This window comes from Brachypodium distachyon, chromosome 4, assembly GCF_000005505.3.
Source record: "Brachypodium distachyon strain Bd21 chromosome 4, Brachypodium_distachyon_v3.0, whole genome shotgun sequence".
NCBI lineage: Eukaryota > Viridiplantae > Streptophyta > Magnoliopsida > Poales > Poaceae > Brachypodium > Brachypodium distachyon.
Window position 1 is genome coordinate 6,119,570 of NC_016134.3, and position 17,000 is coordinate 6,136,569.

At 44.6% G+C, this 17,000-nt stretch overlaps 2 protein-coding genes across 5 annotated transcripts; one reads left to right on the forward strand and one right to left on the reverse strand.

Annotated features, from left to right (window-relative positions):
* Positions 1-4: 4 nt before the first annotated feature.
* LOC100845523 (myosin-binding protein 7) lies at positions 5-3,000 on the reverse strand. The gene is made up of 3 exons (XM_003576154.4): positions 1,450-3,000; positions 490-536; positions 5-403 (listed from the first exon to the last, which is right to left on the reverse strand). Exons 1-3 carry the CDS (start codon positions 2,986-2,988, stop codon positions 298-300), a joined length of 1,692 nt encoding a protein of 563 aa, XP_003576202.2. The 5' UTR covers positions 2,989-3,000; the 3' UTR covers positions 5-297.
* Positions 3,001-10,150: 7,150 nt separating this feature from the next.
* Positions 10,151-15,519, forward strand: LOC100830347 (HIPL1 protein). Of its 4 annotated transcripts, none has more exons than XM_014902270.2 (7): positions 10,151-10,307; positions 10,470-10,642; positions 11,834-12,637; positions 12,725-12,941; positions 14,075-14,253; positions 14,373-14,602; positions 14,703-15,519. In XM_014902270.2, exons 1-7 carry the CDS (start codon positions 10,199-10,201, stop codon positions 15,223-15,225), a joined length of 2,235 nt encoding a protein of 744 aa, XP_014757756.2. In that variant the 5' UTR covers positions 10,151-10,198; the 3' UTR covers positions 15,226-15,519. The 4 variants fall into 4 exon arrangements, with proteins under 4 accessions (XP_014757756.2, XP_024310522.1, XP_024310523.1 ...); XM_024454754.1 differs by having other exon boundaries at positions 10,184-10,383; XM_024454755.1 differs by having other exon boundaries at positions 10,199-10,307; positions 10,433-10,642.
* The last annotated feature ends 1,481 nt before the right edge of the window (positions 15,520-17,000 follow it).

The following is a 17,000-nucleotide window of genomic DNA, read 5'->3' on the forward strand; positions in this document are numbered from 1 at the left end:
GCAATGCCCTTTAACTCTTGTGCATTCTTGATGAATACCATGTACTACAATGCTCCACTGGTTACCTACTCTGTACAATGCATCAGTTTCGTACTGAAGGTGCAAAGCCAAAAGAACATCAAAGCACGTATTAAGAACCGCAGGGACAGTGAAAACAACACAGAAAACAACAATATGGCTCCCAGTTGTAAGCTACATTGCCACATGATCAGCGGGAGAACGGCGCTGAGACAACAAATGCGAGAAGCCACCTTTTTTCAGACAAGACAGCCGTATTATACTCACGACGGGTGGCATCTAAACCCTCTTGGGAGGTTTCTGACGTCCGTTCCCTGCAGCCTTGAAGGACTTGTCGAGCAGCAGCAGCAGCCCGACGTTGTTGCCGCACTGGCCAATGGGGTGCCTGCAATGACATCGATGAAGAACAACCGGTAAACCATGAAGGCAATGTGCCACGGAAAGTACTGAGATAGGGAGGATTAAACGCACTTGATGCGGGCTGATTTCCTTCGCCACCAGACGATCGATGCAACCCACTGCAAGGTGAAAAGCAAGCTAATTAATTAGGTTCCGTTTTCACGAATCACAAAGGAAACAGAGCTTTTCAAAGGCGAGTTAGCAACACAATGGAACACAACTTTCTAATTAAAAATTACATGATACCATTAGTCAATGATATTCAAAAGATGAAGCAAGTGGCACTAGCTTATGTGCATGTGTTCCCGCAAAAAAAGAAAAAGCGTATGTGCATGTGTTTCAATAGGAACGTATTTAAATCATAGAACCAACGCAACAGCACTCCATACGTTCAGGAATATCACCGAATTGAACAGATAAAAAGAAATGGTATGTTGAGTTACCACTACCAGTAAACAAATAGTATATGAGAATATTTACCTGTAAGAGAAGACTGGATCCTATATGTTCATCATGATAACAAATGGCAGCATATGTGGGATACGGAGTATTAAACAAGACCAGCTACAAGCACATTTAACAAACTTCACCAGCATTGTTGGACACAGCTAAAGCATCAAATTCCAAATGAAGATCACGCCGAGTTTGCATTTTTGTGTTGATTTTTAGCTACATAATCTAGCACATTTTGTATGCATTTTGCTAAGCACGTACTCCCTCCGATCCATAAAAAGTGTCACCCATTTTGTACTATGTTAGTACAAATTTTGTATTAAGTGGATGATAATTTTTATGGATAGGGAGTAGTTGGGGTAGCACATTTTGTGTGCTAGACTCATATTGTGTTGAAAAGTGTAATTCCTACCTTCATCGCCTCTCTGATGAACTATTGAGATTCAGAAGATACTTCATGTTTTCATTAGCTGCAATTAATGCATACATAGAAATCCCCTACCCCAAGGCAATCAACATATATACTGAACAGCTGGATATATAGAAATCCTGAGCATTCGTAAGAACTTAGGAGATTACCTTGACCACAGTGGCAAAGAGAGACGTCTTGGGCTGGCTCTTGAGTTCCATCCTGTGCATAACCATGGGTCGCTGCGGCCGTGGCACGGTGACGGTCATGGCCGGCGCCGGCGCTGCCCCCTTGTAGTAATGTTGCCCCACGGTGACGGTCGGCAGGGACGACGTTGGCGGGCCGTCCTTGCAGAGCTGCTGCGCGATCTCCTTGAGCAGCACGACCTGCGCCTTCTCGGCGCCCATGGAGAGGATGGCCTGCCGCATGTTCTCCCGGTCCGCCTCGAGCGCCCGGAGACGCGCGCTGAGGCGGCGCATCTCCTCGTCCTCACCCCACGGCGCGCCGCCGCCGCAGCAGTCGCTGACGCTCCCGACCGGGGTGCCGCCGCAGTAGGACCCCTCGGGCACGGCCATGGCCACGCCGCCGCCTCGGCCGTGGATGGCGTCGACAGTGTACACCCGGTCGCTGGCGCCGCAGTCGACGTCGTCCGGGAAGAACTCCCCGTCGCACAAGTCGAGGCTGTCGGCGTCGGAGAAGGCGCGAGGGTTGCGCTGCTGGAAGGCGGAGCCCGGCGCGACGCGGATGATGGGCGTGGTGATGGACGGTTGAGGCGCGGCCACGGCGCGGCGCTCGAGCATGTTGACGCGGTGGGAGAGGCGCGCAAGGTGGTCGCGCGGGGTCTGCACGTCGAGGGCGTCCGCCTCGGACGCCGTCGGCGGGTGCTGCTGCATGTCGTTGAAGCACCGCAGGGCCGGGTAGTAACCGCCGGATGCTGCCGCGGCGGCAGCGGCAGCCACGGAAGAAGACGGCGTGGAAGAAGCGTGGCGTGGCGTGGAGGAGACGCGCGGGGAGGAAGGGATCGAGAGGCCGCACCGCGGGGTGCCGCCCCCGAGGCGAGACTGGGACGGGACGCCGCGCATCGCGGTTGCGGCGGCGGTGGCGTCGCGCTTGGCGATAGCCTCCTCGAGGGACGCGAGCTCGGCGGCGTCGTGGGACATCTTCTCCTCGGCGTAGCGCCGGAACTGGCGCGCCTCCATCATGGCCTCGGCCTTCTCCCGCTGCAGGCGCAGGATCATGGTCATGGCCTCGCTGGCGGCGCCCGCCGCGGCGCCGCGCTCGGCGTCCAGCTCGGCCTGCAGCTCCCCGAGCGCCGCCTGCTGCCGCGCCAGCGCCTCCCGCAGCGCCGCCGCCTCGTCCCCGATCTCCACCCGCACCACGGCGGGGGGCGCCTCCGGCGGCGGCTTCCTCATCATCATCAGCGGCTGCTGCCTTGCGGCCGCGGCCGCCGCCGATGGGGGCGACGCCGAGCCAGAGGTTGAGGTGGCGCTGGTGGGGTGCCCGCAGAGGGGGCAGAGGTTGGGAGGGGGCTCGCCGGCGTCGGCCATGGCGCGCATCCGCGGCGCGGAGAGGAGGCGGGCGGGCTGACGGGCGCGCGCGCGCGCGCAGGGAAGGGGGGAATGATTGGAAGAAGGGGGAGGAAGCGGGAGAGAGGTTACCTTTTCGGTCCCCGGCGGTTGTTTAGACGGTGGCTCCATTTTTAGGACCATGGTTTCTGGGTTTCTTTGGGCCGAAGTCCAACTGGATGGACCAAAGTGGAACGGACAGATAATGTCATGGAGCTGGAGTTTCAGGGATGAAATGATTTCTGAGTTTTCCACGAGTTTGAAGGTCTTCGCATCTTTTTTGAATCATCTAAACATAGGTTGCACTGGATGCACGCGCCAGCAGAGACATTTCTTGCATATCTATCCCTGGTAAGCATGCATTAAAAATATTAATATGGGTTGACAAAAAAATATAGACTGGTAACCACATTGAGAAATGATACGTAAACATTAATATATACTCCCTCCGATCCGTACGAGTGCCTTAGATTTTGTATTAACTTAAGTACAAAGTTGTACTCCCACCGTCACATATTAACCGACTCAAATTTGTTCAAATATGAATGAATTAGTACCTAAAAAGTAAAAACATCTAGATACGTGAATATTTCTGCACATAATATGGAACGGAGAAAGTATTAGATTTGAGACACTTATGGATCGAAGGAAGTACTCGTTTTTTCTGGATATAATATTGACATGTGAGTCATTAATGAAAGATAATTCATGTACATTTACCCATAGCTCTAAACATTATAGGCCTCGTGAACTGTTGGGCAGCAGGAAATAGTAACCGTCATCTTCTCTCATTTAGTACAGTAAAACTGGGCACAATCCCAGCCCTCTCAGGCCACCTGCATTTTCGGCCGTCGGATCTACCGTTTGGACGAAATCTGGCCGCCCGTTTGGCCTTTTGTCCTATGGAGCTGCTGCTCCCGAAGAAAAATCGAAGACTTTACGTTAATGGGGCTGATCGGGCCGGCTGGACCAAGCTGGGCCGACCAACCAAGTTGTCCATGCCTCCGTCCACAACTCCACGCAGAGGAAGCAAGAAAAGGAAAAAAAAATCTCCCAGGCTGCCTTCTCACCTTCCCCTCGTCGCGGCCCCTCTCTGGGCTTCCCCAACGCCCGCCGTGCCGCCTCATCTCCCCCTCCGGCCTCCGCCTCCATTCCCCCCTGACTTCCTCTCATATCTTCCTTCAATTTGCGACGTCACTTCACCGGCGCCCATCCCAATCCGCGGTGGCTTCTTTCGCCGCCAGAGAAGAAGGGTCTGCATCAACCTTGATGTGCTGAATTCATGGAAGATGATGTCACCGGCGGCGACCTAGGGTACCACCTTGCAGCCTGGTCGTGGTCCTCTCCAACCACTGCTAACCATTGCGTCGGGGCAGGTGGAGCACGACCATGTCTCCAACCGTTTCCCTGCCCGTTCCCTACACAACGGTCTCCCCGTGCTCTTGGAGAATGCTACAGGACCCCAAAGAAGTTTCTTACTGCTGTTGAATTTGTTTGTAAGTTCCTGGTTTTGCAGATTGGTATTATGTTGTCTCTACAAACTGAATCTTCTCCGTGTAGCATCACGATGTAATACTACAAAAATAACAAAAAGCATCCATGAATTAGTGAAGATGGGGAAGCCTGAGAAAAGAAATGATAGTGGACACAAGCAGTTCAGAGCGTGACGAGACAATATTAAGAAGTTTACTTTGAAGTTACTCGAAATATCTGATCTGGAACCTTTCTTCTTGCTTGGCTGTCCAGCTCTGCATTGCATGATACTTGTCATGTTATAATCAGATTGGCCGCAGAGCTAGCAGAGGAAGGTAAGTTTCTAATCTAATAGGTGTGTTTCCATCTATCACAGCCTTGACCACAGGATGGAATGCATTTGTCAATCAGAACCTTTTTTCCTTTTCAGAACCTTGTGTTTGAGGATGCAGCACTGTACCTTCAGTAATGATTTATAACTCATAATGTCATTCACTCGAACTTACGCTAGCTTTCATTTTGGTCATGATTTTTCATTCTCCTCCATAGGTGAAATTGAAGATTCTGCTAAAAATTGTATCCCCTTTTCTTTCACTTGATAACCATGTCTGAAGTCATAGTAGTCTATGTGATGTTGTCATGAAAGTATTTTTTCACATCTACTACAATCCTGGGTAATACAATATTTCCCAGATTGTTTTCACAGCAGTTTCAAATACTTGTGTCATTGGAGTCTGCCAACATTGTAGCGCTGTCGTTAATTGACACCAGCAACTATATGCAAACGTTAATGTATTAGTGAAGACTGTTATTTTATTTGTAAAAATTGACACTGATGCAATATAGATGACACCACAGGCCAGTGATTCACTCAACTTACTTTGACCCTGCCCAGAACTGTACACATATCCTCTCAACCATAATAAGGGTGCACTGATACACTGGATTGTGTCCTCCTAGAACAAGTTTCAAAATATATGTACAAGACCATGTTGGTATCTTAAATGGTAGCCAGATCTTTGTATTTTTTTTCTTAATAGCAAGTCCAGAGCACTGGGTCATATATGTAAAAAGCATGCTTTCACTTTTTCAGAAACATTATGACTGTCAGTCCAATGCTGGTTGTCCATTTTGGATCAACTACAACTATGTGATGATAAATAGATGTTGTATCTATGTGGTGACGTTTTGCGATTGTCTTTCACAATTTTTAAGGAAGTGTTTTGACATTGAGAGTACTGGTAGTACCTTATGAGCTCACAAGCTACTATCTCCATGCCGTGCCTTACGACTACCACATTGATCATACAGTGAATATGTAGGTTCTAGGAAACCATGCTTGCAAACATAAGAATAAAAGATCATGGCATTAATCCATTTCCTGATTTGCACGTTTTAGGTACTGTTATCATTGACTAATAAATTAACTAAATGTACTGAATAAATAATCTCCGATCTATAACATTAATCCATTTCCTAATAGATATTGTTACCATTGACTAATAATTAACTAAGTGTACTGAATAAAGAGTAAAAGATCATGGCATTAATCCATTTCCTAATAGTTTTCCATGTCTCTCTATCTGGCCACGTATTGCAAGTAAATGTTTCAAACCCTGTTCCTGCTGACTATGCTATATATTTATTTTTTGTTAATTTAGTTTTTTCCATGGTTAATTTTTTTTTGACCGGAGATACAATATCTGAAGTTAGGGACATGGTAGAGCATGCGATATATATTGGTTTGCCTTACAGTTAGGTCTATGCATGGTTCAAGTTACTGACGAGCAAGGAGAGAAAGATGAAAACTGTAGGGGGCTCATGTGCAACATCTGGTGGTGCAGCACTAGCGGCAGATGGTCTTTGTTTTGTAGCCAAGCTCTGGCAAATATCATGAGCTTACGGCCTGACAATGACATTTCAGTTCGTATAACAATGAGCTTTGTAAGAGACAAGAATTATCTTGCTTGCTTTGAATTATTGTACTCCTTCAGACCTTCCTAAATAACCGAAGTATTGCAATTATCTAGATGTTTCTATAGTCTGGATGCTTTATTCCTTTTCTATTTGTGTTTATACATTAGTAAAAAGCGAGTGATGTACCAATGATGAGATCGACACCTTTTTATTTTGAAACTCAATGTCCGTTATCAGTGTGTGAAGAAATTATTCAGTTTCACAGTAATGTGATGAATGATATATGGACGAAAAACTACATTCTTAGCACAAGTATGTATAGCTATTTGGTTGTCTAATGTCAAGTGGACTTGGAATTTTTGGTTTATTGGTTGAGAAATCTGGCCGTCTGTTCATGGGTTTTCGTCCTACAGAACAACTGACCACAGAGAAAAATTGATGCCTAAAAGTTGAGGTACTAAACAACTAAAAGAAACATACTCAAAACAAGTTTTCAGTTTGTGCAAATATAACAACGATGTCTGATGTCTCCGTAAATTACCAAAGATGCGGCATTCTTGGATATTTATCGTCTTCCTATCATTGTATTGTCGCAGCTGATGGGCGCGGCAACGTGCGCCGTCACGATCTAGTCTCTCCTATAAAGGCACATCCTCGGTGATGAGGCCACGGGTCCTCTCCTTCTCCGCTTGCCGTTTCGGCGACAGGAGGGCGTGAGGACCTTGAATCTACGTTGGGGCGTGGTGGTTAAGATTACAAGAGTTACGGCTTGGTATCTGGACATCGGCATTATGGTGGATATGGTGACATCGTGCGGTAAAAGATTTTTCTGAATCCTATACCTAGCCGGCCAACGAAGATCTTCTCGGTGGCGTAAAGGAGGGTATAGTCTAGTCGCTGCTCTTTTGCAATATTGGATTTGATTATGTCCCTCCGTCTCATATTAAATGACGAAATGTTGCATGTATCTCTAGACGCATTTAGGTAGATACATCCGTATTTGGACAAATTTGAGTCACTTAATATGGTGACATCGTGCGGTAAAAGATTTTTCTGAATCCTATACCTAGCCGGCCAACGAAGATCTTCTCGGTGGCGTAAAGGAGGGTATAGTCTAGTCGCTGCTCTTTTGCAATATTGGATTTGATTATGTCCCTCCGTCTCATATTAAATGACGAAATGTTGCATGTATCTCTAGACGCATTTAGGTAGATACATCCGTATTTGGACAAATTTGAGTCACTTAATATGGTACGGAGAGGGAGTATGTGAGTACATGCTTGCGAGTGCATTTGTATTGGTTTCTTTATGCTACTTTTGATGTACGATGATTCGCGTTTTCAAAATACCCTTTTTGCATAAGAGGAAAATACCCCTCTTTCCTAGAGAAAAATGAAAGAAGTTCATATTTCATCTTCAGATGTATGGGCCACATAACCCCATGAACCCGCATTTGGTTTGATTTAACCCTGAAATCCACAAAACTAGATAAATCATCTCATTATACGGTTTTCGTGCTGATGTATGTGGTCAATGTAGAGCGGTTTTGTTGCTGACTAGGATTTTTCAACTCACTTTGATCCGATGACGTGGCATTTATGTGTCTCATGTCTTGACTTTTACCAAAAATCCCCTTTCAGGGCATGGCGACCAAGCACGAGAGGACAACGTTGGTGGCGAACGGAATAGAAGACAATAACAATGGCGACGAAGGGACTCGCCTGTGGCGAAGGAAGGGCTGGCGAAACTCGATGGTCAGTCGGGGAGGTGAAGGAAGCTTCTTCTTTTTTTATGTAAAATCCCAAAATTTGTCTATATCATGGGCATACCCGCTCTCCCAAACATGATTTAGTACCGAATGTTGAGAATGACATTAATACTATAAGGATAGTGTGCTGATTTCAGCAACTGAGAGTCTATCATTTATTTCAGATTTGGTCACCAAATTTAAGGTGTAAAATGGACTGTACCCATTTGTTTATTTATGTGCCATCAATGATCCATCAATTAAAAATTTTACTTTCAGTTTTTCAACCAAATAACAACTACTCCATCCATCCTGCGCCGTTCATTTAGCTGTTTGTGGAAACAAATGGCTTTCGCCCTTCTCGGCACGCGTTCTGTTCTGTTGATCGCTCGTCAATGTAGTGATGTTCGTTGCCATTTATGTTTTTTTTAAATAGTTTGTTGCCATTTGAAGGAAACAAATGTAACCGAAGATTTCCCCATTAACAGCAACAAGACAAATCTATTATTAATGTAAACACAAGAACAATAAGGCCTTGTTTGGTATTAGAGTTTTCGGGATATTTTCTAGGGTATTATCCAATTCAAATTGAAACCACTAGGAACCCTCAATAATTGATTGGTATGATGGGCTTAGAGGGATTATCCATAGTTTTTCTCCACAAAACACTCCATTTTTGTACCAAATTAAAACACTTTTCATACTAGTGTTTTTTAGTGACAAAAATTACACTAACACCAAACAAGCCCTTAATAGAACGAAAACAGGGCGAATCAAACCCTGACAACCCAATTCTAGCTACGAAGCCATTTAGGCATTGTTTGGCACTAGTGTTTTTGTAGTGTTTTCTAAGATATTATGCACTCCGATATTATGCACTCCGAATTGGAAAACGGTATGAACCCCAAAATAGTTGTTTGGTATAGAGGGATTAGAGGAGATTATCCCTAGTTTTTCTCCACAAAACACCCCATTTTTATCGCAATTAAAACCACTTCTCGTACTAGTATTTCTAAAAAGAAACTAGTGTTTTGGGGTGGAAGGGTTTTTGATAGTTTTGGATGAACACCCAAATCCTCAAAATATCCAAACACGAGTGATTAAAGAAATACGATAACACCAAACAAGACCTTAGTTCTAAACAAGGCCTTACTGTTCTTGTGTTTGCATTATTAATAGTAAATAGATTCTCTATTCTATTTGGAAGATTTTTTGACTATTTGAGATTTTTACAATGAATGAGACACGTGGCAACGTGGCCTGCGCCACACGCGCTGCGCAGACAACTACACACGTACCCTGCACACCTGCCCACAGCGCCGTGAAACCCACGCGGCTATGCCAACCCTACGATGGATGAACTTCGCATCCTACGGCCAGCGACAGCGCTCGCAAGCCCGTGCTGACGGGGTGGTCGATTCAGCACTCGAGCCGGGCCATGACGAGCAAATGAGCCCATCGTGTATGAATTTTCCACTGCAACATTACATTACTTGGCTTGGCTGAAGATCAACGCCACCCTAGCTGGGTGGTCCCCTCCAACGGCTTGAGCAACCGCGGTTTGGACGACTGTAGTGATCAGCGTGTCCATGCTGCACCCGGTGTACCAAATAGTCAAAAAAAGAAAGACAGACAAATCAGGTCAACTAATTATAGTGGATTCATTGTGCCTTAACATTATTGTCCAATCTGTTTCTGAACATAGTAGATTTATCATTGTTCCCGAGTGGTATTTGAAATGTCGTGGCGTGTAAGCGTGTTCATGTTTATACAGTATCCATCAATCGATGTATTCATAAAACATTCAGGATTTTTTTTTCCACGACTTGTATGGTACATATACCGGTTCACCGCGTGTAGATCGATCTTCGAGAGTCGGTGGCGGTCAGCTGAGGTCATACCAAGCATCCGTCTTCTGCGATGATTCCCATGCTACCAAATCCCTGCATGCTGACTTTTGCTGGTGGGTGCTGCCAGGTAAAAAATCCTATGCGACCCTCCGTGGAACGACCCAGCGATGGACCTGTTTTGGAAACGCACGATCTTCTCGCCGCCGTGAATCCCGATGCATCTAACTTGATCTCTCTCCGCTGGGTTAGATTGAACGGGTTAGATATGGGTCCATGCACTCGGTCGTTGTTCCATGGGTCGCATAAGATTTATCAGCTTTCGGCCTATAAATATGACAAGAAAGCAAGCACCTTGAGAGAGTTGACAATGGCGATGGGGAGTTCCGCGAGGATGACCATCTTTCTTTCTTTGCTCCTCGTCTACTCCAGCTCGCTTCAGCTGCCTGCCCGATCCTTGCCGCTGTGCACGGATATGAGTGAGCCTCTCCATCTCTGAATCCTTGCTGCTCATTCGTTTCTACTTCCTCCGTTGTCGTGTTTGCGCTTATTTAGGTTCTCTATTCAATTCCGTCCGTTTAATCATGTGCAATAACCCGCGTAGGTGCATGTTGAATATATCTCTGTTGATAATTAACCAGGGGCACCCGTGGTGCTAAATGTCACGCTCAAGTTCTGCCGAAATGATGCCGGGGGCAGCAGCAGCTGCTGCGACGCCGCTGCCGACGCGGCGCTCCAGGCGCAGTTCGACGCCATGGATGTGAAACCGGCCGACGGCGAGTGCGCCCGTCTCGTCAAGTCCATCCTCTGCTCGGTACGTACGACCCACTCCGGATTGAATCAAATAAATTTTCCAGGGAGAGGTGGTTCTTGATTGTTGAAGGCCAGTTGGCACTTGGCAGACGCGCGCCACTTGTGATTTGTGAGGATATGTCAGCCAGTTCCACGCTCCGGTTCGGTCCTTTCTTTCGCCTCCGGGCCTCCGGCATTCCGATTCATCTCCTCCCTGCCTCAAGCCCAGATGCCGCCGCTCGTGTCTCCTGCGGCCTTGCATGTGTCCCAATCGCGGCCTCCCCCCCCCCCCCGGCGCCCTGCCCTCTCTCCCTCCCGCGTTCCACGACCTACGCAGAGAGGAGTAGCGCGTCCTCGAAGGGCTGGATGTCGCTCCTGCCGTCGTCGGCGTCATCTGGGTGGACGTCATCGGCAGGCAGGAGCTCGTTGATGTTCAGGGGGCTCATCGCAACAGCGCTGAGCTCCTGAGGGCGAGCGCCGCGGCTCTGCCCTTTCATCGACATCTTGCTAGGAGCTGGAGCAAGTGAAACAACCAATAGAACAAGCTTAGAGTTCAATAAGGCGTCGGGATGCGGCTGCGCGGTCGAGGGCGAGGTAGAATCTCTTTCTTTCCCTGTTACAGGACTGGATTTCACCGAATAGGTGGTACAAGTATCAGTTTAGGTGGTTGAAGCCATCCAATCTCTACAAGTTGATAGGTCTACATCTTTGTTTTCAGTACCAAATATCTGTCCAAAAGTTGCTGAAATGAAATTTCATTCCAAATTATGGAGTACTATTTTTTTTGCCCCTGTTACTCAGTACTACGGAGTATTTGTTTTCCACCTATTATTGAGTACTATTTTTTTTCCCTGTTATTGAGTACTAAAAAGGGTCAACAAATCAATCATGAACATGACTTTTTTTTCCAAAAGAGAGTAAAAAATTCAAAGACCGACTCATACTTGAATTGGCATTTTTTTATGTTTACAAATTGAGAGACCCCAAAATTGACTCAGGCTTGTAAGTCTAAACTTCTGTAAACTGGATGGCTGGAACCACATCTGAAAATTTTCAGATTGAAGTATTCTAGTGAACTAGTTTTTTTTTTTCAAAGAGGGACCTACATAACTATTGTTATTATGATGTCATGAAAAAATTCAAGAATTATACTGAGTACTATGGATATAAAATATCATTGCACGCTTATACAATTTGTTCTCCATAATTTCAGAAGTGCAATCTCTTCTCGGCTGATCTGTTTGACATTGGATCTATGCGGCGTACAGTTCCTCTCCTGTGCAGTTCTTTCTCAGCACAAGATTCCTCTCAACATAAGCACCCCACCCACAATAATGGGGACTATTGTGGGCAAGTTTGGAAATATTGCAAAAGCACAGCAATGTCGAACTCTCCTTTCCGGCCTTTCGCATGGAGAAAGGTTGGGCTTATTGGTTCATCTTCCATGCTTACTGATTTTTGGCAATCAGAAAAAGACTTTTGTGGGTCTCTTTCCGATACACCAAAGAATCAGTTAGTATGCTTCAATGGGCATGGGGTCTCATTTAACACTAGGAGGAATTCTTCACCAGCTCCTAATGGGATCTGCCTTGAGAAGATCAGTAATGGAACCTATCTTAACATGGTTGCTCACCCCGATGGGTCTAGCAAAGCCTTCTTCTGCAGACAGGATGGGAAGATATGGTTGGCCACAGTTCCTGAACAAGGAACGAGAGACAGCCTACAACTTGATGAGACAATCCCATTTCTTGATCTTGCAACTGAAGGTCACCTCAGTTCAGAGCTTGGACTCGTGGGTGTGGCATTTCATCCCGATTTTGTAAACAATGGACGCTTCTTTGTTTCATACATTTGTGATGGAACTCAGTCATCCAACTGTGCTGGTAGGTGTTCGTGTGATCGTGAAGTGGGGTGTGACCCTTCAAAGCTCCGCCCTGATAATGGTGTCGTCCCTTGCCGGTACCAACTACTTATCTCAGAGTATTCAGCAAAAGGTTCATCATCAAGCTTTTCCGAGGTATATATAGATGTGTGTATGCTCTTCTTTACAGTCCTTTCTATCCTCATTCATGGCCGACCATTGTATTTCTATCCTTCATTTTAGGCAACATATGCCGATCCATCGGAAGTCAGAAGGGTCTTCTCAATGGGGTTGCCATACGTATCTAACCATGCCGGTCAGCTCCTTTTTGGACCTACTGATGGGTACCTGTACTTTTTTACTGGACATGGTGGAATTAGGGGTGACCCCTTCAACTTCTCCCAGAATGGAAAATCTCTTTTAGGAAAAGTCTTGAGGCTTGACATTGATGAACTTCCAGGTAATTCAAAAACTTGTTTATAAATTTTACTTATGTTCATTTTATCACCTGTTTTGGTATGCTTTTGTGTTTACATGTCCATAATTTTTCTTCTGTTTTCCAGTTTAATGATTATTTGGTTAAAAATAAATAGGAATACTATATCTTTTCCAAGTTGGCAAAATAGCTCTAGATGTTTCCAACTACTAATTGTGTAATTATCCTCCATGATATTTGCATTGGTACCATAGAACAGTGTCTTAGTCCTCCTATGCATTTTAAAAAGTTCTGTGTGTACTATAGAGCAATATTATTAGTACTTGAGGGGCTGGTTGCAAATCTGGTCACTGTACTAAAGAATTTGTGCTTTTCACTTCTCTGAGAATAGAAGTACTCTATAAAAATTGAACTCCCACCGTTCCTAAATTCTTGTCGTGATTTTAGTTTAAATTTGAACTAAAACAACGAAAAGAATTTAGGAACGAAGGGAGTGGTTATCGTTGATTAATATATTAGTTGTATTATACAGCAATACCATTAGTACTGTAGCAGTGCGTAGCTGTAAATCAGGCCCGTGAACTTAAGAATTCTTTTGAAGCATAGAATACTTGCAGCAGAACAGTTTTTGTTGTATTCTGTAAGGCCATATGTGTACTTTTTAAGATTATACCACTAACTGTTGGCAAAAAAAGTTAGCACCAAAGTATGTTTTATTTTTATAAAGCAAAATGTCATTCTTGAAATACCTTCAAACTTGATAGAATTTCCAATAGTAGTGTGCCAGGAATATCGACAATGAGTTAGAAAATTAGGCTTATATTCTCTTCAACAGTAGTGAGGCAGTATGATCACAGGAATTTGCAGAAACTAATTGTTTGCAAAGCTGACGACTACCAGATGCTGAATTTTTGTCTATGGGAAGACAGGTTCCACTTGGCTGTACAACCATTTCTCGTTACAGAAATTATATTACACTCTAGACTATAGAACAATTAGAATCATATAGATACGCTTATTGCAACACTTACGTATTTTCTGGGGAAGATCTGAAAAATAGGTCTTTCTTTCGCAGAAACGCGATAATGGGTAAACACTTTCTTACTTTCTAAGAGATAACTAATCCTGAACTCTTTTGCCTCCTTTGAGCTTTGCAGAGATGAATGAGGTCTCTAACAAAAGCTTATGGGGTAATTATACCATTCCAAAAGACAATCCCCATACTGGCGACAGCAACTTACAGCCAGAAATTTGGGCCTTGGGTCTTGAAAACCCATGGAGGTGCAGCTTTGACTCCCTGAGGCCTTTCCACTTGTACTGTGCAGACGATGGCCAGGTACACCATTTCAATGCCAGAAGTTTCTTAGAAATGAAGTCAATTTCCAAGATTGGGCTCTTTTTACTGTATTGTGTATTCATAAGTGTTTGCCTAAGTCTGTTGCGTTGCATATATAGGAACAATACAAAGTGGTAGATTTGATATCCAAGGGTGGAAACTACGGGTGGAGTGGTGCATATAAGGACCAGGACGTTCACTATCCACCGTGGGCTTCTCAAGGAACCAAACCAACAAATGGCATCATCTTCCCAATAATGGGCTATAAGGTCCCTTCTACCACCGAATCTGCAGCGATAGTTGGTGGGCATGTGTACCGTGGGTCTGCCGACCCTTGCTTGTATGGAAGGTACTGTTGGTACTGTAGTGTCTTGCATGATTTGACTTACTATTTTGGTGCTGCTTTTTATATCTTGCATATGTCTGCTAATGGCTAATGGATATACCAGGTACCTATTTGCGGATATGTACTCATCTGCCATGTGGACTGGCACGGTTAACACTGATGGCAGTGGTAAATATACCTCTGCTTCCATCCCACTGAGCTGTTCTGAGAAGACACCACTTCCCTGTGATGATTCCACAGACAGCCCTCTTGGCCCAATCTTTTCGTTTGGCCAGGATAACAAGCAAGATGGCTTCATCTTGGTGAGCCAAGGTGTCTACCGGATTGTCCAGCCTAGCCTATGCGACTATGTTTGTGTGAATGATGCTACTACAGAACAAGCGGCAGCTTCTGTTTCTGTTGGTAGTCAAGGGTTGCCAACAATTCTAAAAGCGCTGATAGGTGTGGTGGTGTCAGTTTTCGGCACAGCTGGAGCTATCTATCTAGTTCGTACATGTTTCTGTAACAACTCAGTAATATTGGGCAATCGCATAGCAACTATGCAAGTAATCAATAACACTACCACGGCGGAGATAATTCTTCCTTGGCGACAACAACCAAAGCTGGTGACATTGAATTGGCTGTAACTAAGCCTGCAAAGGAGTATCATGCTCGCTAGTTGGTTATTATGGTCTTCACATTGTGTACCAGCTGTTGTGTTCATTCATGGAACCACACGTTGTATACTTATTTCATTGGCCTGTTTTCTTTGAGTTCTTTCTACAGCCTTTGCAAGAAACATCTGAAGAGTTGTGTATTTAATTGTTCATGTTCTTTGTAATTGACTCAAATCGGTGATATTAGCAAGTAATTGGTACTCATGGTTAGTGTATAAACATTGTTGGATGTGAGTAATTGTATGCATGCGGATGAATGTGCTAGTTGTTGTATTGTTATGTGTATACATTGTTTAATGGAGTGAAAAATTGATATATGCAGAAAAAAAACTCTTAAACCATTTACTTACATCTAAAATGTTACGGTCAACACTTATACCCAATTTATAGAACTATATGGTCATTCATGTCATACGTCATTTTAGCACGTTGCAGCTGCAACCGTATCAGCCGCCGAAACAGACATTGGCTACGTTCTTTTCGGTTTTTTGGACCGGCTTTTCGTAGAAGCTGTCCTTACCTAACTTTCTAGAGAAGCCGCATATTAGATTTATAGCTAGGTTTTCAAAAATATTTTAGACCAAACTAGTTTGGTATCCTAATAAAATTTAGGTGGCGGCTTCTTCAGGAAGTTGGAGGAGGGCAACTTCTCGGAGAATTTTTGCCGGTCCAGGAAGCCGAAAAGAACTAGCCCATTAGACAACTCCAACCTTTCAGCCGTATATGACAGCCACAACTGATTCTGGAATCTGCAACTGTGGGGACAACCTTAGAAATTTGAATGTGAAGACATACATTAGTATTTTGACGTCTTAATACTTTTTGCCGTGGGTAAAACACATTTCAAGTACCTGAGTGGTGATTTGAGTTTTCACATGCGTTGTGCTTTAGTTTTTTTTAGAAATAATCTGCAGTTTTATTCATACGCGAGAACCATTACAGGTACAATGTTTTGGATCATAGACTTTAAAAACTACAAGGTAACTTTTATAATTAAGAATTACAATGAATTCTCTTAAAGACATCTTCTTTTCCGTGATATCATACCACTTTGCAACATGAAATACTGCTGAGGGTTTGCTTTAGTATTTCGGTGCCATTTGTCGTGGGTAAAACACATTTCTAGTAAGTGCAAATCTGACAAAAAGATGGCTATGGTGATCCATCGAGTTTCTTTGGGTCATGCAGGGGGCCCAAAGACGACAAGTCATCTGAGCTCGCCTGATCCCCTAAAAAAACGGAACCGGCCGCAGAAATGCACCGCTGTGACAGGTAAAGCGAGCCTCCCTCGGTCCCTCCCACGGTCCCACTGCACCGAGAAGGCAACAATCGAGTCCTGAACACCCTCTTTTCCGTTGGATTTCCTTCTTCTCCGTGCTCTGAAATTGGACCATCTGTTTGCTGGACATGGTCAGATAGCGGATCCAAACTTTTCTTGGATCTAAACTAGACTTGTCATTATCCTATTTCTAGTACTAGTTCCTCCGTTCAACTTTGTCAAGATTTGGATGCATTTAGACATGACGTAGTGTATATATGCATTCAAATTTGGTCAAACTTGAAACATCTTTTGTTGGACAGAGGAAGCAAGTATTTCTTGGCTAGCGATACATGTGCTCTCCGAATAAAATGCAGGATATTTAAGTACTGTTGTTAGACACATGACTGCTTAATTTGAGAGGCTGCGACCCTGTCCTTACAGTTTCCAAAACAAGGTAAAATTCCTTACGAGGTTGCTTTCGATC